Source organism: Myiozetetes cayanensis, unplaced genomic scaffold (assembly GCF_022539395.1).
Source record: "Myiozetetes cayanensis isolate MyiCay16 unplaced genomic scaffold, myiCay2020 scf2-11, whole genome shotgun sequence".
Lineage (NCBI taxonomy): Eukaryota > Metazoa > Chordata > Aves > Passeriformes > Tyrannidae > Myiozetetes > Myiozetetes cayanensis.
In genome coordinates, this window is record NW_026087411.1 from 81,948,948 (window position 1) to 81,974,910 (window position 25,963).

The 25,963-nt window shown below is 36.5% G+C and overlaps 1 protein-coding gene across 1 annotated transcript in view; it reads right to left on the reverse strand.

The window, feature by feature from the left end:
- Positions 1-25,963, reverse strand: part of BCKDHB (branched chain keto acid dehydrogenase E1 subunit beta) — a 109,092-nt gene that overhangs the window by 31,736 nt on the left and 51,393 nt on the right. The window contains exon 9 of the mRNA XM_050314268.1: positions 14,012-14,098. Within this exon, the coding sequence (XP_050170225.1) occupies positions 14,012-14,098 (87 nt within the window). The remainder of the gene's footprint in view (positions 1-14,011; positions 14,099-25,963) is intronic.

Below are 25,963 nucleotides of genomic sequence, written 5' to 3' on the forward strand. Positions count from 1 at the left end.
CTTCCATCCAAAAAATGTTATGTGCATGGTGGAGATTATTACATCTGCATCTTTTAACTCAATCAATTACTGAAAAAGCAATGTTTTTAACCACAGGAGGCCCAAATGATGTACTCACATCATGACAGAAGTCAGGCAGCTTTCTACAAGTTAAGTGATTAAAAGGTGCACATCTCTGATACATGAAAACTCTGAACTCAGCATCAAAACATGTTTGAAACATAGTTGCAATAATTCTCAGCTACCTTTTTTTGCAAGCCATCCCACCCATCAATAATACTTGCTCTGTGGTAAGTTCAGCTCACAGACAAGGAAATAAATCAGAGGGAAGGACATGAAAAGTAATTTTTATTCCAAATGTTAATTTTATCCTTATTTCAAAATAAATTCTCAATATATTAGCATCATAGATTTCTGCATGTGTTAGCATTACACATGTGCAAGACAAGTATCAATCTCTGTCCCTGGGAAGCCGAATTTTGTCACTTAAATTTGTAAACCATGAAACTCACCACTGTTAATCATAAACATGCTGCTGCCTCAAGGAATAAGATGCTTCTAAATCTACAACGCATATTAAGACAACCTTTTAAACCACACAATTTTATATTTTCTTATTTTTAAAACACTCTAAGTCTAAAGATGTTCTCAAACCAGTAAATTAATGGGCAGATGTGCACAGAAAACCTTACTACTTTCCAGTCACACAGTTATGAGGGCAAAGCTGCTGTGTAAAAACCAGATCTCTCTCAAAACATAGAAAAGCTTCTTTACAGAATTTTGAAATGCTGGCTCTGATTTGTTGATCTCAGTTATTCAATCACCTTTGAAGCAAAAACTTCAATACCCCTTCTTTTTCTTTCAGTACTTTCTTAAGAAAAAGTAGTTCTCTTTATTTCTTAAGTGGATGATTTATGGAGCATCAACTTTAAAAGGAAGAACTAGGAGACACTTAGGTTAACTTTTTCATAATAACTCTGTTTTTCATTAATGAGAAGTCCTAAGAGAAAGAAGCCAGCAGAAACATTTCATTAAGCTTCAGGACAGATGTGGATTTTTTTTTTTTTAAGTCAGTCCATATATTTAGGTAACCAAATACAGACTTCTCAGTCTAACTACACGTACCTCACAAAGAAAAAAATCCCCAACCAGACAACTTTAATAAGCTCATAGGAGAAGGACTGAGAAAGGGAGACTGCAGTGTCTCGCAAATAGCTTTTAAAACCAAATGTTAAAAAAATAAAATGACATTTTCTGACTCTCCATGACAGACCCATCATAATTGTGGCATATTTTTCAGAGGGTTGTGTGATGTCCAGAAATGCATTGCATTGCCTTTCATAACTTCCAGTATGGTAAGACACACTTCTAATTTTTAAGTTGCATTTTTGCTAATGGATAACGAAGATTCCATCTTTACTGCTGCTTTTATCATTTAATCAGACATGGGTGCAGTTTTGAACTGAATTATTGTGCTGAGGAACCTTGAGTCTTCTCAAAAAATGCACTACATTTTGACTAATAGAGCTTAACATAAGTGTGTCCAAGTTCCAAATTTACTCTAATAGTTGGCTGCTAAATAGCTTCATTTAGGTCTCCTAATATACAATAAGCACTGGATATTCATATAATATGAAATACAAAGCCATAAAGGATTCTGATATAATACTGCTGAAATCAACAAAATTAGAGAGTAAAACCATGAAAAGTTCCCTCTCTAGAACATGTGCAGATGTTTTTTTTATATATAGTCTATCAAAAATATTATTCCTAACACTAATATTAGAATACAGTCTTGGCATTTTCTTTCCCTAAAGATGCTGCACTTTTTATTTTTATTCATTGCAAGGTTATTCATCCATGCACAGGACAACTAATGCTGCTGCCTGAACAAAAGAAGGTACAAAAAAGCAAAGCACTATAGTTTTTGCTGTAAAGAACTCAAGGTTTCCAATTCTACACATGTGCAACCAGTTAAAGAAAAAAAGGTGCCTCTTAGGGCCAACCATCCTCTCCACGCACTGTCATGTAAAAGAAGTGGAATACAAAATGGTATTCAGAATGAAATCTTAATTCCACAGATTTCATCACCAGGGCCTCTATTTTCACTGTGGGTGACTTAGAGCCAAGTTGATAAATGCCAGAGACACATGGGAAGTGGAGGATATGGTATTCAGATAATGACTCTGAAATCTCTGCAGCTTGCATTTCCTACCACCTCCCAGATGACAAGTTAGGGGTTTTTTAATACTCTTTGAGTAAAAACTGACATTTTATCTATATTCCTTCCTAATCTTCATTAATCCAAATGTAGGACAGCAGTTTCTTTAAAATGTAGTGGAAAAATGGTACATTTTCACCAGATGATGGGAAAGAGTGAAACACCTCTGTGCTTCCCGCTTCAGACATCCATCCAAGATCAGACATCAAAGTGTTAGTCATTTGTGCATGCTTAGTCCTTCAGCAAAACACAGCTGGGTGATGAGCACACCAATTGCTGTAACACTGACAAAAGGCACTTCTTCAGTGATGACAGGGAACAAAATATTATTTCCAAGCAAATGTATCTTGGGAAGAATTCCAGCTACAGCTACACAGACCAACTTTTCCAGAGTCATAAACTTCCATACAAAGATTAATAAAAGATGGGTTTGGCTCTTTGTAGAGCAACTTTTTCACTGTTTTGAATGTTGTTTTATAAAATTATTGCTTCAGTGTTTGGTACAGAGGAAGCAGTACCTTCCTTCCTGACTCTGTCATGTCCAGCTTTAAATCCTCACTAGCTTTCTCTCCTTTGGAGACAACTGTCTGTAGAATGATTTGCACTATGTGTGCCTAGAACTTTTTTTCCTGCGTAGATGTTCTGCTGTTAAACGTGGTAGTAACAAACATGTCCAATGGGATGTAGACAGGTGCCAGTACTGCCACTGCTCTTTGAATAAAGCTGCTGTTCAATATCCTGCTCGTGGTGGCAAACAGCACAACTACATAAAACATCACAGGCACTGCCAATATACAGCATGTGAATTATATGTACAGCTAGGAGCACCTCATGCTCATTCTGTTATGCTGGTGTTCATTATAGAATAGGTCTTTCCCTAGCAGTCTAAAGCCTTGTCACAGATAAGGCCATGGGAACAGAGGGATGCGGAAGGTTCTCTCCTAGTGTTGTCATTTGTCTCATGTAACTGAGTGCAACTTTCTTTTTCTCAGGAACTAATTCCAGGCTTATATCTACTTACCAGGAATTCTTAAATTACTTTAATCATCTCTGTAGCTTTCCAACTGTAGTTTTTTAACTGCTAGATCCCTATATGATAGCACTGAATATATGTAATTTACATTCAAAAAGACTATTCAACAATTATTTCACCTGTGCCTACCTAAAATATCATTACGAAACTCAACATCATCATAACTCACCCTACAGTCATATGTCCATATCTGAGGCTTTAAGCCAGAGTGACACTTGGGCACTGACTAGCTGTGCCTCTCCCCAAGGAGAGCAGGCAGGTCCCTTCTCAAGGAAGCAACAGAAGCTCCTAGACTAATTCTTTTAGGCAGTAAAACTGCACCCTCCATTTTCTCTTCTTTATTAAAGATCTTAATGTAGCCAATAGCAACAGTATAAAATTCACAGCACTCTGGAAGTGCACAGAACCACACAAGAGTTCAAGAGGGTCTTTTTACATTCCCTCCTACAAATATATTCACCACAGAACTGAAATAATTTGCTCTTGTATGTGTACATAAAACATCAATAAATACACATTGTTTTACAGGTCTTTTATGTATTAATTAAACCTGCAAGAAAATTTAAAAAGCAATGTTCCTTATATACAGTACATGGAAAACTTCACTGAGCCAATAACATGCAAGGATAGATTTTTCTGTTTCCTACCATAATTTTCCCCTTTTCTGCATAGATTTTTATATGCCACAAACCACTCCTCTCCAGTCACACTACTCTGAACTATGTCTCTTTCTCTAAACTAATCATCTAGCCAGACCATTTCCAATGGTCATATCCATATATGACAAGCCAGGATAAAAACAGAACCATTTACTTTGAGGAAGCAGCACTTTACAACCCCAAACCAACCCACTAAAGCAAATTTTTAAGTAAATAAGATAAGCTACTGACTGTCTGCTCCAAAGAAGTAAACTTGACATATAGTGCAAATAAAAACCTCCACATTATTCTTTACCCTGGCTTGCCAGGCTGCCTTGGCACATATTAAGTTGCTATACCTGTAACTACTAAGGATTCTAGCATCCCACTGAAGCACTTTGAGAAATTATGCCAAAGGTCGAGTGAATTCAACCACCCAAGGAGTTTTTCATAGCTCTAAAGCACTGGAAAAGGGAAGAAATGTCATTACCACACTTTTACAGGGGACTCCTGCTAAACTGCTGCTCAAAGCACTTCACTGGAGTTCTAAAGCAATTCATAATTTATTGGAAAGAACAGATAATGCCAAACAAAATAAAGTAAGTCAAACATAGTATTGTTCACTTTTCAAGCAGAAGGGAAGTTAAATATCCTTGACTTAGTAGTTGCTTTGCAGAGTTGACTTACTCGAGAGTCCTACCACAGATCATCTTTTATCAGACTAGAGTGAGAATTTCAGAGAACTGTAAAGGTATTTTTTTTTACTAATTTTCATTAAGCAACGTGCTGGTGATTTGATATGGTATAATAAAAAGGCCTGCTGAGTAACACCTTTAACATGGACCCAAAATTGCTGTAGGAAAGTTCATAGTTTTGATGTCCTCCTAAATCATCATTAGTTATGTTTACAGGCCAGTTAGAAATGCTGATGTTACTGAACTCTAATATGGTATTAGAGAAAATAAAGGAAAAAAAAGAAAAAAGGAAAAATATCACTGCATTCACAGACCAGAAAACACAGGATATGCAGTCCACAGAAGTTTTTTTTGCTCTCCTCACAATGTGGAGTAAAACCATCTAATTTCTATCAGCTCCATGGGCTATCAGAAATGTAAATGTTAGAATCTCAACATGATTCTAATTAAAACAATTTGAATTACAATTGTAAATGTATACTGTACCTCAGAGTAAGTATAAACACAAAAAAGTTCCTTCAACTAGAAGAACAACTCCTAACAGCTAAAAAGATGAAAATGCAGATGGGGAAGAGTGTACAGCAAAGGGAAAATTTTAATTTGCCTCAGTGCCCATGTTTTTGGTCTTTTTGAGAATTAGCATTTGGAAGACCAAACACATTGTTCAAAGTCATAAATCGCAATGAATGAACAGGGGTGCATCAGCAGGACAATGATGCTGGAGTTCAGCCTCAGGCATGTGAACATTTGTATGCCAAATTAAATATCACAACATGGAAAAAATGTCCTCAGTGAATACACTAAGAGCATACTTAACACTATACACTTGACTGATTAAGGTGAATCAAACACTGCGCTTGTTCAGTAGTTAAAACTTTTGATTTTACCGAACCACAATGACTCTCAGCATATTCTGCCACTTTACCACTTTGTATTGCCCTGGGGATAAACTCGTGCCTCTTCAAGAATTTGCATTAAAAAAAATTGAGAAGTACTTGGCTGCACACTTGTGTACCCCACCAACACAAAGGAAAACCAGTTCAGACAGGAGAAGACAAACAGGGTTTGATGCATCTCAAAGAAATGCTGCCCTCTGCCTAACAGACAGTGCAGCTGAAAGTGGGACAGGAAAGGGTTATTTTCCTTCAGTGCCAAAAGCCATTCTTCAATACGTTACATGAAAATAAGCAACTCTATAGAAAGCATGTAAATTAACCATAGGCTTTAAAAATGTTCTTTTCTCAGTTGAATGCTTTCCTAAAAGGTGTCTATCTTGCTGGTCATTGCCTATCAGAAATGTCTGCGTGGAGGAACAGGCAGTCTCAAGCTGATCACTGCCTTGAGTTTTCCCTGCTCCATCCATGGTGAGGTGTTCACTGGCACATACCTGTCATCCTACCACCCCTTCCATCAGTGAACTCTGATCCCATGGCAGCAAAGCTGGCAAGTGTAGCACACTCCAAAAGAGCCAGCATTTATCTTGAGAACAGCCTCTCAAGACCTTACTGCTCACCTTCTTCTCTCACTTATTAAAGACTTCTAATGAGCCAGTACTTACTGTGTCCCTCTCCCTTCAGTGCCTATGGAAACTGCCAAGCTCCTCTTTCATTTTTGCTTCTACCTCTCTAGTGATAAAAAAGGAACAGCTTTAGCTCTCATAGCGCATGGGAAAAGCTTACTCCAACTCCAACAATTTTTACAGAGAACACACCCAAAGACAAGTAGATAAGACACACTCTCGTTGTGCAGAAACCCACGTCCAAATCAGTGCCACTGGGATTCAAGTGGGGGTTAATAATTTGCTATCAGAAGCACATGCCACAACTGGCTGACTAAAACATCATCTGCAGGCAGGGCATTGGTCTGTGTTCCCTCTCACACAGGGGATGAGACTGTCCTCAAAGACAAGAGGAGCGAGCGTGCATGAGCAGCTCCATGGCTGGGACATGTCTTAGCCCACATGCCCACTCTTGCATGGACCTCTTCGTGAACCGTTTCACAGAAGCTGAAAAGACTTCAAGTTGAGCTGCAGATGAATAAGACATTTTGATTTTTGTTATGTCTAGAGACTGGACTAATTGGTCATGTAAACACTCAGTGTTTACAACTTTAGAGAGTGTGTTCTAGGGCTGATTTTATGAAAATCTACCACAATCTTTGAGCACTTCATTTTCCAACTTGAATGTTGTTTTAGGATTTGGGGGTTGTTTGCTTGTTTTAAGAAATGTATTTGGGGGTTTTACACAGTACAGAATACTGTGTGTCCCATTTAATATTTGGCTATATTGAATTCATTAAATCATTTTTCTCTGCTCAGTACTGAATTTATTCCAACCTAGAGGAACATAACATTCCCTTGTAGCCTGAACTGATAAACATATGCCAGTATTATAATAATTTTCTGTTTGCATTTTAGAGAAATTTGTTCCTCCTTATGTTCATGAAAATTAAATAAGCACGCAAAAAGCCTCATGGGTAAATTGGACTTTATGACATGATAACATCAAACAAAACATCTTAAAAGTCCATTCATTCTGTGCTGCATTTCTTGCAGTTATAAACCAAGATATCAGTATGGGTCATAGTATCAGAACATGAGACAAATGAAAATTAAGATACTTCTATGCAGTGAGTCAAACTATAATAAGAGACTTTTGTGTAACATCCAGACCAATTTTGTCTTCAAAGAGTTAGTGTAGAGAAAGTCCAGGCACCATTCTGTGAACAGGCATAGCTTGTTAGATTTTGGTTTCCTCTTAAAAGTGACACAGGTTGAGAAAAATGCCACCTCTGCTAGACAAACACAACCACCAGATCTCTACAGTTGGGCTCACAAGCCCCGGGACTGTGCAGGCACTGTAGCAATGGTTTAGGAGGGGGCACACATTGGAGTACAAAACACAAAACATGTTCTTCCTCATTTACAAAGGAAACAAAAAAAAAATCCTAAATGCCTATTGCTGTATCCAAGCCCTTAGAAAGCTCCTTAAGATAAAGAATAACTCTTAGTTTGGTAACTAGTATAAAAGATTCACATTAAATTCATAGATCAAATTCCTAATCTGAAAGATCATTTTTCATAAAGATTTTATGGAACTTTTCAGTACCACTGGTGGATCTTACTTTTCAAATATTTTTGTAGTACATAAACCTCATTTTTATTGATTAATAATACAGTTCCATTTCTTTTGAGAAATCTTATATTGTCTATTTACTTTCATTTTCTACATTGTGTAACAAAATATACTTACATTCAATGCTATGCCAGATTTCAGACTTGCATAGCAAAATTTGCTTCTCGTTCATGCTGTATCACAAATTGTGAGTTTGATCAACTGCTTATAGTCACTTTTTATAAATACAAGCAGCATTTTCATGTACTTTTGACTCAAGTTACTGAATGGTTAATTTATGTTAATATTTCCCTTACTGCTCCCAACCTCTCACTTAAGAAATAATATTATTATTTTTTATCATTATGGTTTATTTATATATACTCTATTTTCTTTTTCTTCAAATCACTGCTCTTTTCTGTATTACTATACAATTTATGCCCACCATGAATTTATTTCCCTGTATTTACTCCACCTTTTCTTTATATTCTACACAAATATTTCCTAGGTCTCACTCCTCCTGACAGAAACTGATGGTGTGATCTATAAAACCAGACTTTTCTATTGTAGTTTGTGATTCCTGCTAGATGTGCCACAAATGAAGGACCACATTGTGTCAGTATTTCATCTCTTCCAATTTTACTGGCTATTGTAATTGTGTCAAAGAAAAGTTAAAAAATATCAGTTCAGATGCAGTAATTTTCTGACACCACCTGAACAACCACACTGCTGTTCCCGTATGTTTTAGTGTGCCTTTTCCTTGAATATTTGTGTTACATTTAGTCCAGAGACTCTCTGTTCAGACATTCCATGAAACAGTACTCAGTGAAAAAAGTCTGTGTCCTATGAAAAGCTGTCCAGGCTGGCCTGTGCTCAATCATCTTTTTCATTAATATGGGAAAACATGTTTGAGTCTTCTTTTATTATTTCTCCAGCTGAACAGAGAACAATAAAAATTTCCTTCATTTCTGTAATTATGTAGTTCTAACAATTTGTACCTCAAACTCTTCCAACTTCTTAAGACATACACATTCCACCATATCTCAGTTCAAAAGGCAATTTGCTTCAACACATATTCTGAGAATGAAAGCATTTAAATATAAATTAATAACAATTATACCAAAAGCATTGCTTTCAATAAAGACAGACTTTAATACCAGTTAACAGCCTGCTCATTAAAATTAGATTTTAAGTGGCACTAGCACAAAATCTGATGTTATTCACCATAATTCCAAAATAAATCCCACAGATTCAGTTATTAATTAGTTCCTTTTGTACTTAGTACAGACACAGGTACACAATCTGAAACTCAAACCTGGTCTTACAGATATTTTGGAGTACTGCATTGCTTTCACTTCCTCAAAACACCACAGAGAACTTTAACTTCCACTTTAACTTCTGCTCAAAAGAAAACTGAAATAATGGAGCTATTTGGAATATGTCAACATCCCAAATTCTAAAGACATATAATGTCTTTAAAGAAATAATTTTCCATAGACATATGAAAAATGATTCAGGACAAACATTCTGAAAACGCTTTGTTGGAAAGCGTATTTTATTCATAAAATAATAGTTATCTATAGTTATTTATTTTTCCATAAAATAGTAGTTATTTAAGACAGTTTCAGCCAATACCAGTCCAATATCATTTTACTTTAAATGTTCATACTGATGAAATCACTGAATTTTGTTGTTGTTGTTGTTTTGGTACTTTTTCCCCTACGGTAACCTTCTTTGGAATAAAACTGCTGTGAAACTCTTATGTCTTTGAAAGGTATTCCTAGATACACCCACTTTTCCTCTTCCTGAAATGCTTCTCACAAAACCAGCTCATCTGATAGTTTCCCCTAATGTCACAATCCAGCAGGAAATTACACCACTTACTGGAGACTAGGCCTTATTTTGCTGCAGGAGGAGGAAATCTAAAGCACCACTGACCAAACAGTCCAGTACTATTATACTCAATTTTTAGATACAGAATCCAAGATTTAAAAATAAGATCACGTAACTCAGCCTCAGAAACAGGTTATTTTATTGAATTTTCTTGGTCCTATCCTCTGATTAATACCAATCTTTTGGAAGACTGATACCCCTGTGTAATTCTGAGAAGCACACTGAGTCCTCTGGAAGGGCTCAGAGGGACAAAGTAATTACCAGGCAATAAGAAAAGAAACTACACTACTAAGACAGAAACCCACAACTAAATCAAAATTGCTTTGTTCCTGTAAGAATGACAAAATGTTCCTTTTCACATCTGTGCAACCCTCTACAAAAAACAGTGTGCTGACTTGCTATTTTATAGGCAGCCATGACCTTTACCAGGTCAGCTATCAACTTACATCACGTGCATTTCTTGTATTTTAATAACAGCATATATTTCCACGGTGTATTCTGCTGCTAAGTCATCCATGTACACAAAAAACAAGATTTCCTAAATGAAATTTTAAATATTTAAATATTTAAATTTAAAATATTTTAATATTTAATATTTAAAATATTTTAGCCATTATTTGTAGAGAATGGTTAGAAACCAACACGACCTTCCTGTGACATATGATTTCTGTATTTGCAAGATCAATGCCAAAGGATATGTGCTAATTCCCTACATTTATTTCAGCCCTATCAGAAAATAGTAACCAACAAATTATTGTAACCATAATACAACTTTTCCTTTTATCCTTTTATATCTAAATTTTCCTGTATCTATGCCTCCCCAAACCACCTCAGTTCTCCACCTCTCCCCAGTTTTGGTTCCTCCTCTAAACACCCAACAAGTCTTGCATGATTCCAAAACTCTTCCCCCACACCCCATACCAAGTCTCAAATGCTGGCAGGCAGCAACTCCACTCAGACTGCAGAGTCATCCAAAGTGTCCCTTACTCCTGGTGCTGGCTGTCTCCACTGTGGCCCATGGGGCTGAGGCTGGTGACAGCCTTGGAAAGAGCTGAGATGGGGGCTCCATTTCCCAGACTGAGTTATTTGGGTTCCCCTGCCTACTGAGCCACTAAACTCCTTTGTGTGTGTCTGCACAGGCAGTTGAGCCTTTTATCACACACCTTAACATAGTCTACTCCTGCTTCCCTTTTTCCACACATTTATCCCTCTTTGAAAACGTCTTGTTTCTTTTTTTTCCCCCCTTTTTTTCATTTTTGGTTTTTAAAACAGACACAATTACTGGATTTACGTCCCTTTGTATTACAAGTGATTAATGTACTGATGAATTCCACACCAAATCCTTCATTATTTTGGAAGTGACATCTCAGTGGGCCTTTCTCCCAAGGTTTCTCAAACTGTGCTCCAACCATTTGCCTTAAGCAAAAGTTTAATGGCTTCTCTGCTGAACATGACATTTTTGCAAGCTTTTATACAGAATACAATCAGTTTGGAATATTAACTGTGGCTGTATTGAATTTATCCTAACATTTGTTGCTCACTTCAGAATACTTGCCGAGATCACATACAAAGCATCGGAACAAAGGGCAATGTCATATCATGTAGAGTTTTAACTATACCACCCCATCTTGTTCTTAGTTTTACATGTTTGAGCAGAGTAAAAGACTACTTACTACAATAATGTGCCCCTTTAAAATATTCTGTGTTTGACACGAAACAAATCTGATTTATTATGCTCTCCAAACGCTGCTTTTAATCTCACATATGAAAAAAGAAAACTATTCCATGCAGTTTTTTCCTACAGTTCATGAGTGAAAGCCATCATTTCCATTTGTACTCTTTTCCTTGAAGTGTACATCACCATGAAGTGTTTGTGACCATTAACTTTTAAAATAACCTATGTACTTTTATTCACCTTGTTTCTATGACAAGAGACCTCACAGCACGGATGGAATAACAATATGGAAACTAACCATCTAATCCAACTGGACACACTTTATTGAAGTCCTATTACTTCCATGTGTAAGAGGAAACTAAAGCCAACTGCAATCTCCAATTTTTGGCATTCTCAGTATAGACTGTATCCAGCAAAAGAGAATTTCACTTTTTGTTTTTATTTTTACAGCACAGTGATATTAGACATATGGGCTTAACTTGACCATTTAGAGATCAAGTTTTTTCAGTGGGGATGAAAGGTAAGGTCTTTATTATGCCTAAAGCAATACAGTTCTTTAAAAAGTTGTAATGCTTTGTAAATATTATTCTAATATCTTTTGCAGTATAGTCTTTAAAGTAACTCATATCAAAGTTTTAGTATGGATGATAGAATCTTCAAGAATGGATATAAAGAGTAAGGAGAATGTAACCATAACACAGAGTCGAGTTGACCCAATTATATGAAAGAAACTTGTCATGGATATATTCAATGCCAACGAGTTATATTTCAATTTATTCTGAGGGAGCAGGTGTGATAGATTAACTAATATTTCTCAAGATAGAAAGCCTAGTTTCTTAAGAAATATGAATATAAAATTATGAGCAGCTGTAATAAAACAAATATTTTCTTTCAATATTGACCGAAATAAACAGCTCTTTACTAAAGCATTTTAAACTTTGTTTTCTAAATAAGTGATATTTGTCAAGATATATCTCTGACATGAAAAACAACACCAAGACGGATCAGTTAGGTGAGGAGCTTTGTCAGTGGAGGTGTGAGGAGATTAAAAACTCATGCTGTAGTTTAGCAATATACTGGGCATCCCATGCTCTTCCAATTATATTTACTGATAAGCTTGCTTTCTTTTCATCTCACTTTTTTCTTGAATACATGCTTTCTTTTGTTATACCAGTTAATCAAGACATTGCCAAAGGGCTTAGAATAGTCTTCTCCCTAGGTGTTAATAATAACATAAGACACTAAAAGACAGGATCTTTTGGTTGAGTTTATTTCACATTTTTGTAAGAGTTTTAAAAAAATATAACTTTCTATACTCACATTTGGCAGTACCTTAGGACTTTATTAACCATAGTTTAATCAAAGAGAATACATATTGAAGAAAGGAGGTCAAAAGGCCATGAGCAGGGACAACTTCCACTAGTCCAGGTTGCTCAAAGGTCCACCCAGTGGCCTTGAACACTTCCAGGGATGGGGCATTCACAACTTCTCTGGGCAATCTGTGCCAGTGCCTGACTACCCTCATGGCAAAATATTTCTTCCATATATCTAATCTATCTTCCCCTCCTCCCCTGAACTTCTCATCTTTCAGTTTGAACCCATTACTCCTTGTTGTGTCACTACAGTTCCTGATGAAGAGTCCCTCTCTGGCTTCCTCTAGGTCTCCTTCAGCTATTGGAAGGCTGCTATGAGGTCTCCATGCAACCAAATATTTGGTTCTTAACAGAGAAAAACATTTTGGTAGAAAAAATGAATGACCTTAATATAGTCATGTTAAAATTAGCACAACTACTCTTTAAAAGAAATTGTACCACAAAGCTCAAGAAACATAGTTTTCTGATTCCTTATGCACATTTAATTTAAAATTACGTTCCTGAAATTATTAACTCTATTCCTTCCTACAAAAAGGCTGATTCCTGAGCTATAATTATTGACTATATGGTTTATATTTTGTGAATTTTAGAATCTCATGTCTCTCTAGTCCTGTAATTTAACTATTCTAAAATACTCAGAAAATAGTTATCAGGTGGTGATGGGCACATTTAGTTTTAGATATTTCTATAACCCAGAGTCACTGGTGTGCATAGGAAAGAAATCAAGGTAAGGGAGAAAATCTGTATGCTGGTACAGATATAAAGCACAACACAAAGCTTAGAAGGACTTTAAAAGAAGCCTAATGCTCCAGATGTAACTGGTACTGATGCACAGCCTTTCAAAGCTGTTCTGTGCGTACAAGCTCAACACGTGTGTCAGCACCACCACTACACATGAACAACTTCTGCAGACTCCTTTTTTGTAATCAGGTCTCTGAACACGATGTGTAACCCCACGTTATACTGTACTGGACCTGAGTGCTTTTCCTGTGTCTGATTTCAGCATTTCTAGAATGTATTTTTAAGAAGTTTCAGCGATAAGCATATGAGGGGAAAAAAAAGTAAATTAAAACCAGACTATACATAAAGTTTTTTCCTCTGCATCTGACAGTTCATTCTCCCTGTTTTGCAGTGAAAGTTGAATTTCTAGCTTAGCAGGCACTATGCAGAGTGGCTGGTAGGTAGATGATTTCTCAGCTGCTCGGATAAAGTAAAGCAGGCATCCACAAAACTGAAATTTAATAAAAATGCAAAAGAGAGTAACTTGAAAAAAAATTAAAACCTCAACTTTTAATGTAATAATAAGCATTGCTTCTATAGGTAAACACATTCAGCCATACAGAACACTTAAAAACAAATAACCTGTGTACCTGAACTGTGGAACTGATTTCAGATGCAAATCCTCCTGTCAAGGGAGCCTCATGGCTAATCAGCAATCGCCCAGTCTTCGCCACCGACTGAAATGGAAAAACAAACCCCCAAAATGTCATCAAATTACAACTCTTATGATTTCTTACCAGTACTATTTGTGGAACACGTGAAATATGTGATGTTATTAGCAGTGTTAGAACTTAGTTACTTTTCCACTCTTGCATTTCCAGTGAAAGATAAATTATCCTAAAAGACTAAATTGAGTAATTAATAGGATGCTTTTATGTTTACTACAAAAAATGTTTACATTTTCTACTCAATTTTAAGCAAATATCAAGAACAAAAATTGAATCCATCATATATGAATTTACACTACTAATGCAAACTGTAACATTTCTGAAATAGAATAAAGGATTTTAACAAGTATTCCATAATAACTCAAATCCTAAAAATACTAAAAGACACACACATAAAGTAATCCTTCACTGATATCTCCGCACAATCAGTTCCTATGTTCTATGAATCGTAGCTATTCAGAAAGTAAAACTGTTAAATAAAAATTTCAGCAAGAAAATACCTGGATTATTGCTGCTTATTTAAGTTTTACATAGCAATTAGAAGCACCATTTTTTAATTTTACATCTCAATGTTTGTGCAATCTTTATGTGATCTGCCTTACAAATAAACACATAGCATACAGAAGATGATCTAAGCATCTTTAATCAAAAAAAAAAAGTCTGTGTTCATTACAAAACATAACAATGAAAGTAAAATATTTTTAATCTGATGGGAATATGGAGCTTCACCACACTCAAATGTCTTGATGTTTATTGCAACTACAGGTTAAATTGCCTAGAATCAAACAGTATCAGATACCTTTGGTCAGAAATATGGTAGCAAAGTCTCTGATTCCATAACATGCATTTTAAAATTAATACACTAATAAGGTGCATTAAAAATTTTCATAAACTTTTAGACATGCACATCAGAAAAAAAAATCAGATTAATGTGTATGTTAATCTTTCAAGAACAGTTACAGTCTGATATTTAAGATAAGTACATAGTGTACTGCTGGTGCACCATTAGTCATCAAGTGGAAAAGCCCAAGTCAGCACTATCATGTTAGACTTTCTGAATACTGTGATCTTCAATTTAATGACTACGCCAGCACAGTCTGCAGTTGGGCAGCTCTGTGTTATCTGTGTAATAGAATACACAAAGACAATGGCTTAATTATGCAGCTTTCCCTCTGATTCAATATTTTTCTAATTTTTTGCCTATCCACAGATGTGCTGGCAACTCACAGGCTACGAACACGATCCATATACTGTACTATGAAGTGGTTTGACAACATTCAGAGCTAAACAAGACAGAAAAAAGCATTTCAACACTTGGAAAGTAACCCAGTTACATAGGCTGATTTCCTTCTTTTGCCAGCACTGGAAACTCACACCAGAAGAGCAGAGGCATTACCTGCACTGTAAATCTGTCCAATACATTAAAACATTTCAACAAACAAAATGTACACTCCAGTTTTAAGTTGGTATGATAAAACTGATATAATCAAGTACAAGTTGCTATGGTAAAACTGATACAACTAATCAGTGTAAAAGTTCGTGAGGGTTGTTTTATTTGTTTGGTTGTTTTTAAATCCTTTACTTTAAATCCTCCTACTTAAATCCTTCTTTCAAAGAAAGATTCAGTTGCATATATTGGTTCTGAGAGGTTCACATTTTGATACGTTATAAACTGTCATTAAAGTTACAGATTTCATTTTTCAGGATATAGTACTATGAAACAGATACTCTTAGAAAGCATATGGGAAAATTCACATGTGATCAGACCAGTAATCCAGCAGTCCAGTATCTTATCTCTGGAGATAACTCAATGTTTATGGGAAAAAAAAAAAATAGGGTCTTCAATGTGTTCCTTCACTATGTCTCAGCCTCCAATTATTTTCACATTACCAGTTTCCTGAATCCAATGTGGTCTCTTGCAGTAAATAACTTCTAACTTTTATTTCAACTGTTCTCAAACTGGAGCCATGTAAACAATAAAAACAAAAAAACCAAAACAAACATAGCAAAAACCAACCAACCAACCAACCAAAAAACCACCGCACAACAACAACAAAAAAGTAAAAAATAATCTCTTTTTGGAAACCAGCCTCTACTATAAGATAAATCCTCCTTTTATTATGTGATTCCCAAGGTCTTCAAGGACTCCTTGCCTGTAGGAGGTCATTAAGAGGGAGCACGTAGCTGCAATCACCAAGCCATGCATACAAATAGCTCAGCCCTGCTAGAACACAATATATATGTATATCACTCCTAATACAAAACCATGCTAGCATAGCTTCAGTGCTTTTAGTATCCATCCCAACTTGTTCAGGGGCAGCATGGATACCTGCATCACATTGCACAATATAATAAAAAAAATGGTTAAACCAGATTCAAAGTGAGCAGAAATGAACCACTACACTGCACTGCAAATAGCGCCGTGGACTTTAAGTAAGGATGTTAAGTTAGCATTGTGATTACTAAATATTACAAGCTCCCCACATCAACTTCTACTTTGCATTAACTCTGTGTTCCTAAACTACAGTGAGTCTTTCAGAAAGACATGCAATCTTAATTACAGTGTTTCCAGCTTGCAAATGCATCACACCTACTCATAAGTTCTTCCAGTGCCTGACTCCCTTCCCTGTACAATTCTGCACCTTATTTCCAAACTCATTTGGCTGACATCAACTACAAAGATGCTGATTCTTGTTTTATTTGTTTGCTAGAAGGAGACCCTATCTATGATCACATTTCTGCTCCCACGTGAATATATTAAAACTGGGATCAGATGGTCTCAACCACAATTTTGCTAGGCTTAGCAGCCTGAGCTCTAAATCTTTCAGCAAACAGCACATTTCCAATTCCTTCATCATTCTTACTCTACCCTGAGTCATCTCCAGTTTCCTATGTCCTTCTTGAAGCACACCCATCTGGAAACAGCACTGCAGACTTTCTCAGAACACCACCAAATACAGAGATAACACAGCCTCAGTACTGCAGCTCTTAGATGTATGAGGCCTTTCAACCAAAGCATAATAACACCAGTGCAGCTTTAACTAACGACTGTGATTCCCTGTTCTTGGGAAAGAGAGTTTTCTTTTTAAAGGATAATTGCTTCCTGGAATAAAGATGGAAATATAGTGTGCATTTATTATTTCAAGACACAAAAATTATATTTGGATGTGCTGAAAAATACATTGTGTGTCTGAGTCTAGCTCAGTTAATGAGCATATCTTCTCTTTATCAGTAATTGAGTGCCTATTTTATCTGTTTATTCAGCTGTTTGTTGTCTCTAATTTTTTATCAGTAACAGTTTTAAATGTTCTCCATATATTTGATGGAAATATTAAACAGGTTCAAAATCCAATTTTGCAGGACCTTGGGACGTTACTATTTCAATTCACTAACACTGCTCTTCTATGCCAATAGATTTGAAGTCAGCACAGCACTAATGCCCTACTTCTCAAACTATGTTAATTTGTTTTGTGAGTGTCTATTAAGTGTTCTTTAAAAATAACATTGAACTGTAAATCATGTATTTCTAATTATTTTTTAATAGCTCCTTCTTCCTTGATAACTTCTTCCCAGTTTATGGATCATTCTCCCTAATTGATCTGGTACAGGGGATTTTTTTGTGGTAAAACTGCTCCATAAGGTATCAGACCAATAAATTCCTGGTCAAGAGGTACTTTCATTTAGCAAACATAGTGGGTCTTTGTATGCCCTTTTAATTTTAATTATGTTATTATTCTTTTCTATCTGACAAATGACAGTACTATACATTAATAACAGCAGACAATAGCAACAAATGTGATTTTTTTAAACACAATTTTAAAATATATATTACAATTTTAAAATATATATTACCATGTAGAAGTGTTTCAGTCCATATAACTTAGGAGAAAGCCTGATCAAAAAAAACCCCAATGTTTTCATATACTGGTAGTGTTCTAGAATGGCTAACTTATTAATTTCTCTACTTTCAAATGAAAATTTCATCTTATTTCCTGGAAGCAAAATAGTTAATCAGTTAAAAACGTCAAGATTCAAAACCAGCTGCTATGCATTCTACAGGGCACAGTGGCCATGGTTCATGATTATTTGCAGATATCAATGCTCTTCAATAAAGAATTAATTTCATTTTTAAACTCTACTCAAAACATTAATCTCTGTTAGTTCAAAATGAAGCCATAATTCAACCTCCAGGATAACCAAAGCCCACTGTTCAGAAAACCATTTACAGTCCAAATGAATGTAGCTCAGTAACATCATCAGGTAATGGTGTCCTCAACTTTCAAACTTAATGGGAAATATCACTGGCATAAAACCGGACAAAACAGTGCTAAGTCAGCACAGCGTAACAAATCTGCCAGCACAAAATCCTACAGTTTTATCATCTTTTAAAAAGAAGTGTAATCTTTCATTTGGATTAACAAGAGAAAAGGACAGCCTTTCAAATGTATTTAGTCCTCTCACAACCAGATATTTGCATTTCTGTAAGGGCTTGATTCTTCATTTCCTCAGCATCCCCACTTTGTCTTCCAAAACCTCAGTCTTAACACCTTTTCTTACCTAAGTAAAAGACGACAATTTTGAAATGCATTAAGATTTTGAAATTCTGCAGCTCATGTACAGTGCTCTTGAAAATGTATTTTCAAAGAATATGGTATGGCTTAAGACTGGCACTGATAAAAATGTTCTTTCTGTACATCCCAAACCAGAAGTTGTTGCTTGCTGATCTTTAAAGTCCAGATATACTTCTGACGGCACTAAGAGATTCTGTAGGTATATCATGGTCTCAAATTAAATGAAAACAAACTTTTTTGTTGTCATCTTTAGTAACAGACCATAAAGGAAAGTCAGAGGCAACATCCAGGTGTTTAGAGAGCATGGCTCCCCTTTGTGTCATGGTCACTCTACCCTTTCAGAGACAACTTCAGATGAGGCAACCTTGGGCTTTTAAAACGGAAAGGTCCTACCCTGCTCAGAACCTCCTGTTCCCAGCCCATCCCTCACATCTCTTCAACACCCAAGTGGCTATGGGGAAAGCCATCTGAAGGGGATAATGGGGATAATCTGATTTATGCTGTACAGTTAGCACAAAGCAGCAAACATCACCTCAGAGACAGATTTAGAGATGGGAGGCAGATCAGGATTCGCTCACAGAAATCTTCAGCAGTGCTCTCTCCCTCCAGAAGGCAGCAGAGACCCAGGCTATGGCACATCACTCATCTCTGCTATATCCAGTCATTAGAGAAGACACTCTAAACCTTTACACTATTAGATTAACCCCAAAACAGAACCAGAAACCAATATTGACTACACTTTTCCACCTCGGTTTAATTGCCATGACTGTTTTACCTTGGTGTCATTCACAAGGACAACAACTGATGTTGCATCAGAGCCAAAGGCTAATGATCACTCTGATAAGGAAATGTAAAAAAACCCCTAATGCCTTTGCAAAGCAAATACTTTCAGTGTGCACTCTGAAGGTTTTCTGAACTGCAACCCAGCATTTTTGCAGCGAAGCAGCTGAGCAAATTACTTTCAACTTCCCTGATCACGTTCTTAATCCCAGAGTTTCTATAATCACTTTTCTGTTCAACTCTCAGTTCATCAAATTGGTCGTTTTCTCCTCTCCTACAGGCATTAACGACAGAAGAAAACAACACAAGAGTGGCACTTCCAAGCACTTTGAAACCTAGAGTACTGACACTACCAATAACATTTTCTGCCCTTACTTAGGAGAAAGCAGTCAAACCAAAATGAGGTTGATGGTAAACTGCATTTAACAGTACTACTCTCCACACATAGCGACATTGCTACTTCCAGTGCAACCAGTTGCTTCACTAACACAGCAACTGCCTTGAAAGAAATTATCAAAGTGAAAATTTTATTAAAAATGACTGTTATTTGGTCACAATGGCAAGTTGACTATTTTCTTTAGGAAGAAAAACTTGTTTTCAGAACAAAAAGATATTTCATCTCTTACAGAAAAGGAATTATTTTGATCTTCACTTTCCCACTTAAATTTTTGCATAGTTTTGACTGTGTTCTTTAAAGACTATAAAAATGTTCTGCATAATTGAAAAACTAGATTTCCACAATATTTTTTTAAAAGCCGGCAAAAGTACTGAAATTGCATTTGTGTTGTATCTTATTTTGCCCTAAACATGTATGATGCAATTATAAAAATTATATAGAAAAATGATATAGAAATTAACATAATAGATATGTGCTGTTATCAAAATCAAATCAGAATATGGAAGCTTAAAAAAAAAAAAAGACACTTCGTAAAGTTTCATTAAATGCCTTGAAAAACATATTTCTTTTTCATTTTTAGATCAGTTTTAATGAATTTTTACTTGGAAAAAATAACACCTGAGGGAGGTTACTTTCCCCAACCCATTAGTTCTACTTTCCCTTTAATGTTTCAATAACAAATTAAATTGCATAGCAGCATTCTTAGTACTGAACACCATAACCATAGGAATATAAATAAGATTCCCAATTTCTATTCAGCACTTCCCACAGAGAAATATGAAACATAACCTGCCAGATGAACCTGAGGATTACATTTACTTAGCACACACAGATCCATAGGATGACACACCCCAAATACAATGAATTGTTTGTGCATGTGATATACTGACAATCTTAACAAATGCAGTTATTCCAACCCCAGTATCCAGACACCCTAGAACCTTACTGGAGTTGTGGGATCTATGGAAAACCAGATCCTCAATCTCAATCACTTTTTTTTTTTTTTTTTTTTTTTTTTTACTAGAGTCCTAAGAGAAGGAATGGGGAATAGGTTGTATCCTACTGGCCTGGACACAAGAAATCCCTGTAGCTTTCAAACGATCATGTTCTAGTTTGCAAATCACAGCCATCAGTTGCCCACGACTGCCTTGTCCTAGAAGCAAGAAAAGCTAGGAATAGTAGTTTTTAAAGCTCCAACAGACTAAAAAAAAACCCCAATTCTTAACACTGAAGAAAAAATTACTTAAAAAGAAAATGACAACATTTAGTGTGGGTTTCCACAGAACTAAATTCTCAGAGAAAGAAAATGATAGAGGTTTCAAATGTACTCTATCACAATGTACACTACACTTCCAAAAGTTGACCGAAATTCATTTACTCATTTATCAGTAAAATCAAGACAATTCAGAAATAAACAAATGACATCAAAAAACATTACTTCATAACATACAGATCAACAGCCCAAAGTATGAATGAGATTTCTCAACTATTGGTACAAGACAGTCAGCATTACACTCCTTCTGTTAATATCCTATTAAGTATAACAAACACATCACAGCACTGCAACTGTACAGCAGGCAATCCTAGCTGAACACTGGCAACAATCTATGCAGATCAAAGACAAGCTACTTGGAAAGCAAAATATGTCATTTTTATACCATCACTTATGAGGGCCACTGGATAAAAATCTTTAACCTAAACTTTTCAAACAATAAAATGAAAAAAACAGGCAATTCTGTAACAGCTGAGTATTCTGATTAACAGTAGGGAATGGAAAACAAGTCCAATGTTTCTAACTTGACACAAATAGCTAAAAAGTTGCCTATTTTAACTAATCCACATTAGCAGAGCACAAATCTTAGTCTTCCTGCTAGTAGTTGATCAAAACAGAGGCTTCTAATCCACTCCTGTCTGCTTGTTCAGCTGATGCAGCTGAGGTTTGTGCTTTCTGACCTACAAGTCAGGAATTCATTGACTGCAGATGGCATAGCTGAGACTGCTGCGGCAGGCTTGGACCTACTGCCAGCTTTGGAAGATCAAAACGCGTTTCCCCAAAGCAAAAAAGATCTGTGATAATAAATTTACACGGCAAGGATGAGCAGATCCTTTAGGGCTCCCAGACTGCAAAGAGCACAAAGATGAAGAGGCTTTGATTCTGAATTCTATCAAGGAGAAGCAAAACATAGGAGACAACACTAACAGGAATTAGGGACAAGAGAAATAACAGAGAACAGCCCTCCACTGCTGCCGACCTAGTGCAACCTTTGCGTATCAGGGTGGTAAAACAGGGTATCCTGCTGTACAAACACCCTATGACACTGTTCCTATTACTTTACCTACCTTCTCTGGAACAAAAGATGAAAACAGACAAAATCCACAAAAACCAAACTAAAACAAAAACAACAACAACAACAAAACCTAGAAATTTTTAGTCTAACCTCCTTTCCAATTAACTTCAAATCACAGTAAAAGACCAGATATTAGAGAAATAAACAAAGATCTAAAAGTAAAATGCATTACAACTCTATCATAGTAATGGAGAAAAACATAGGAAAATTAAAAGAAGTATTAGAAATGTCTTTGCTGTCCAGTGAGAGGTTTACCTGAAATCAAAGAATTAATGCTTCATCAAATAAATTATCAAACCATGTACTAAGCTGCAGCGTGTTGTACTGTCCATTCAGATCATTGAAAGTTACTACCATGCATCCAAATATTGATTTCTAACCAGGAGTAAAGCTCCAAAAAAAAAGAACTTTGGTTGTTGTTATGTGGACACTTTAAATCTGTTCTCCCTAAGCAATCAGTCCAGCTGTACTTCCACCTGACTACTACTTTTACCATCTCCATAGTATTAGCACAATTTAGCGGGATGAAAATCCTAATGAGAGCCCAGAAGGAGAAGGAACAAGCAAACAACTTAGAGTGCAGGGAAAAGCTGGACTAAACTTTTGACAGTGGCAAAGGCAGAAGAAGAAGAGGATGCTACCAGTAGAACAAGGGAGGAAAGACAGGTTCTAGTACAGACCCCCACAGTACTTGCTTGTCACCAGCTTCCTGGTAAAATACCGTACTCTACCCACCAACCATGACCATCTAGGCCCCATCACACAAAAACCACCCTGCATATCCAGCTGTTCATTGGATCACAGCATAACACACTAACCTGGATACAGGAATATTCTGAGAGAGAGTAACAAAAGCTTTGCTGCAGTCAAGGAAAGTGTCATTCATTGTTCATCCCTTGTCACAGATCCAGACACTTAGATTTAGCCTCAGGAAGGCCATGCTTACTTTTCCTCATCTTCTCCTTAATATGTTCAGAAATTATGTGAAACTTTCAGTCTGTGTGGAGAACACTAGTTTTAACTATTAAAAACAGCCTCAAAGCATCTGCTGATAATTCTTTCATGAAAGATATAACATTTTCTTAAATTTGATCACAAAAAGGCAATTGAGTGGTCACTATGAGCAGTCTTAGTGCTGCCAGTGAGATGACCCAGTGCAGAGAGCACTTCAGCAATCTCAATACACATTTGCAGAACTGTATTCTAAATCATTATTTAGAAAATATTATTGCTGTTTTCTCCTCGAGCAACTCTGCAGTTGCATCTGGGGTAGACTATATACCCTCAGTAGAGTCGCAGATGACACAAAACTTGGAGGAGCAGCTGATAGGCCAGAGGAGCTATGCTGCCATTCGGAGAGACCTGGGCAGGTGGATGGGAACCTCACAAAGCTCAAAAAGGGAAGAGCAAAGTCCTGTCGCTGGGGAGGAACAACTCCAGGCACCAGTGTATGCTGGGGCTGCACCGCTGGAAAGCAGCTTGGCAGGAAAGGCAGACAGATGCCCTGATGGACACCACCTTGACCATGAGCCAGAAACGTGCCCCTCCTGCAAAGAAGGTAAATGGTATCCTGAGCTGCATTAGGACTGCTGCGAGCCAGATGAGGGAGGTGATGCCGCCCCTCTGCTCAGCACTGGTATACATGGCCATACCTGGAGTGCTGTGTCTGGCTCTGCACTCCTCAATAAGAGACACATGAACATATTGGAGAGTCCAACAAAGGGCTACAAAGATGATTAAGGGTCTGGGATGAAGGGACTTCATCAATGTATATACATACCCAAAGGGAGGCTGCAAACCAGACAGAGCAAGGTTCTCAGTGGTGCCCAGCAACTGCATTGCATGGTTTGTTATTCTGCTGATGTTGCATAACACACTGGTTAAGCCTCACCACTTTGAAATCCTCATCAGGATGAATCTTTTCCCCAGTTTAAAATGTATGCATGGCAGGAACAGTTCATAAAGAACTAATGTGACCACAGCAGGGATGCACATATGGAACATCTTGCAGAGAAATGTTAACACAACCATAAAATTTATTGACTCGACACACCAGGATTTTAATATTCCAGTATGTATCATTTTACACTATAAATGCCAAAAATAATTCTGAAATTATTCCTGCATATTTCTGCATAGCGCCAAAAACATAATGCTGTAGCATGAAAATGGTGGTGCAGAGATAATAAAAAATGAAAACAAGCACAGGAATAATGCAATGTACATGAAAAATTTTAAAAACTACAGTCAAAACCAAAAGGGCTGGCTACAGGACTAGGTAGAACATCCCAAGAAGCAATGAAGAGACAATATCAAAAGAGTTATGGCCTTTTCATCCAACACAACATTGTCAGGGAATGGTTGAGATGATCAATGGAGAGATTTATAAGTTTCCTGCAAAGCCAAGACCCAAGAATAGACTCCCAACGTGTTAGATACCATAAAAATACAGAGTAGCAGCTTGCAATTTAAATAGCTGAGACGGTAAAAAGAGAAAAGAGGTATAATACACAGCAGGGCTGCTTCAGTTGTAATAGAAGAGTGTTAAAGCAGATTAAAAGGATTGATATTCTATCAAGTAGTGACTAACCCTCTAATGCCTTTCAGTAAACTTAGTCTTGTAAAACAACACTGCTATAAACCCTCTTGTAATACCTTTATAACAACATTTTACGTACTCTAAAACAGTTAATTGCTAAAAAAGCAGCAACTGCTAACAGTGGTCACAGAATGTAGGGACAATGGAGAAAAGTTACTTTTTGTGCAGATGGGTACTCCTGCTTAACCTAAAAATAAACTAAGGAACACAAATTAGAGTCTTCATAAATTAACTTGCCTATTCAGTTTTTCCATACTCATGCTCAGAACTAACACTTATTTTAGGTCTTGGAAGTTATAAGTCTATTAGTAAGTTAAAATTTAAGATTATTTAGCCCTTTTGCCTTTCAGAAATTATGTGCACAGTGTTTATTAATAGTCACAGGTTTTGAAAATTTCATCTGTCCCTCAAATTCCTGGAATAATCAGGCTGTAATAGTACATCTCCTCTTCACTATAACAATTCTTTATTAAAAATAAAATAAAATCCAAGCTTTTGAGTGTTTTTTTAAGGTTCCTCCAAGCTAACCTTTAAGGAAAGACTGCAGTCTTCTACAACCAAAAAGGCAGGGAAAACACTCACTTTCTATAAGATGCAAGTCCAAAAGTCTTAGAGGCATCTACCTCAGAACTACCACGGTATCTAAACCCCTGAGACACTAAGAGCATCTAGCTAGCTTTATCACCCATGCTCATGACCATCACCACTCCCTATTCAGCATCCTAGCTCTTCCAGGTGCTCTGACTCTCATGTAGAGTCACATGGAAAAGTCAGACAGCAAAGCTGAGTCTTTATGTAAACTTTATGGGGATGAACAGTGCCTCAGCTAAAATTTCTAATTACTATTTATCCTTTTGCTTTTGAAAAACAGATGGGATCTTGGCCAGTTCTTAAAGAGCTCCCACAGACAATCCAGTTATTTGTAAGATTCGCAAATCTTCTGAACACCTCTCCAGTTAATCTGGAAGATCTAAGAATGGGACAACTAATTCACTGCCATACTCACAGCCCATTACATACACAAAAACACTGTCTGGAACAAATTTTAGCACTGTTCATGCAGAAGAAAAACACTGTGTTGCCAGATAGGACCCACACAACAGGCCTCTTCAGAGTAATTTTATTGAGGCTAACTATAGGTTTAGAGAACTTGAAAAAAGCCAACTACTGTTCTAAAAA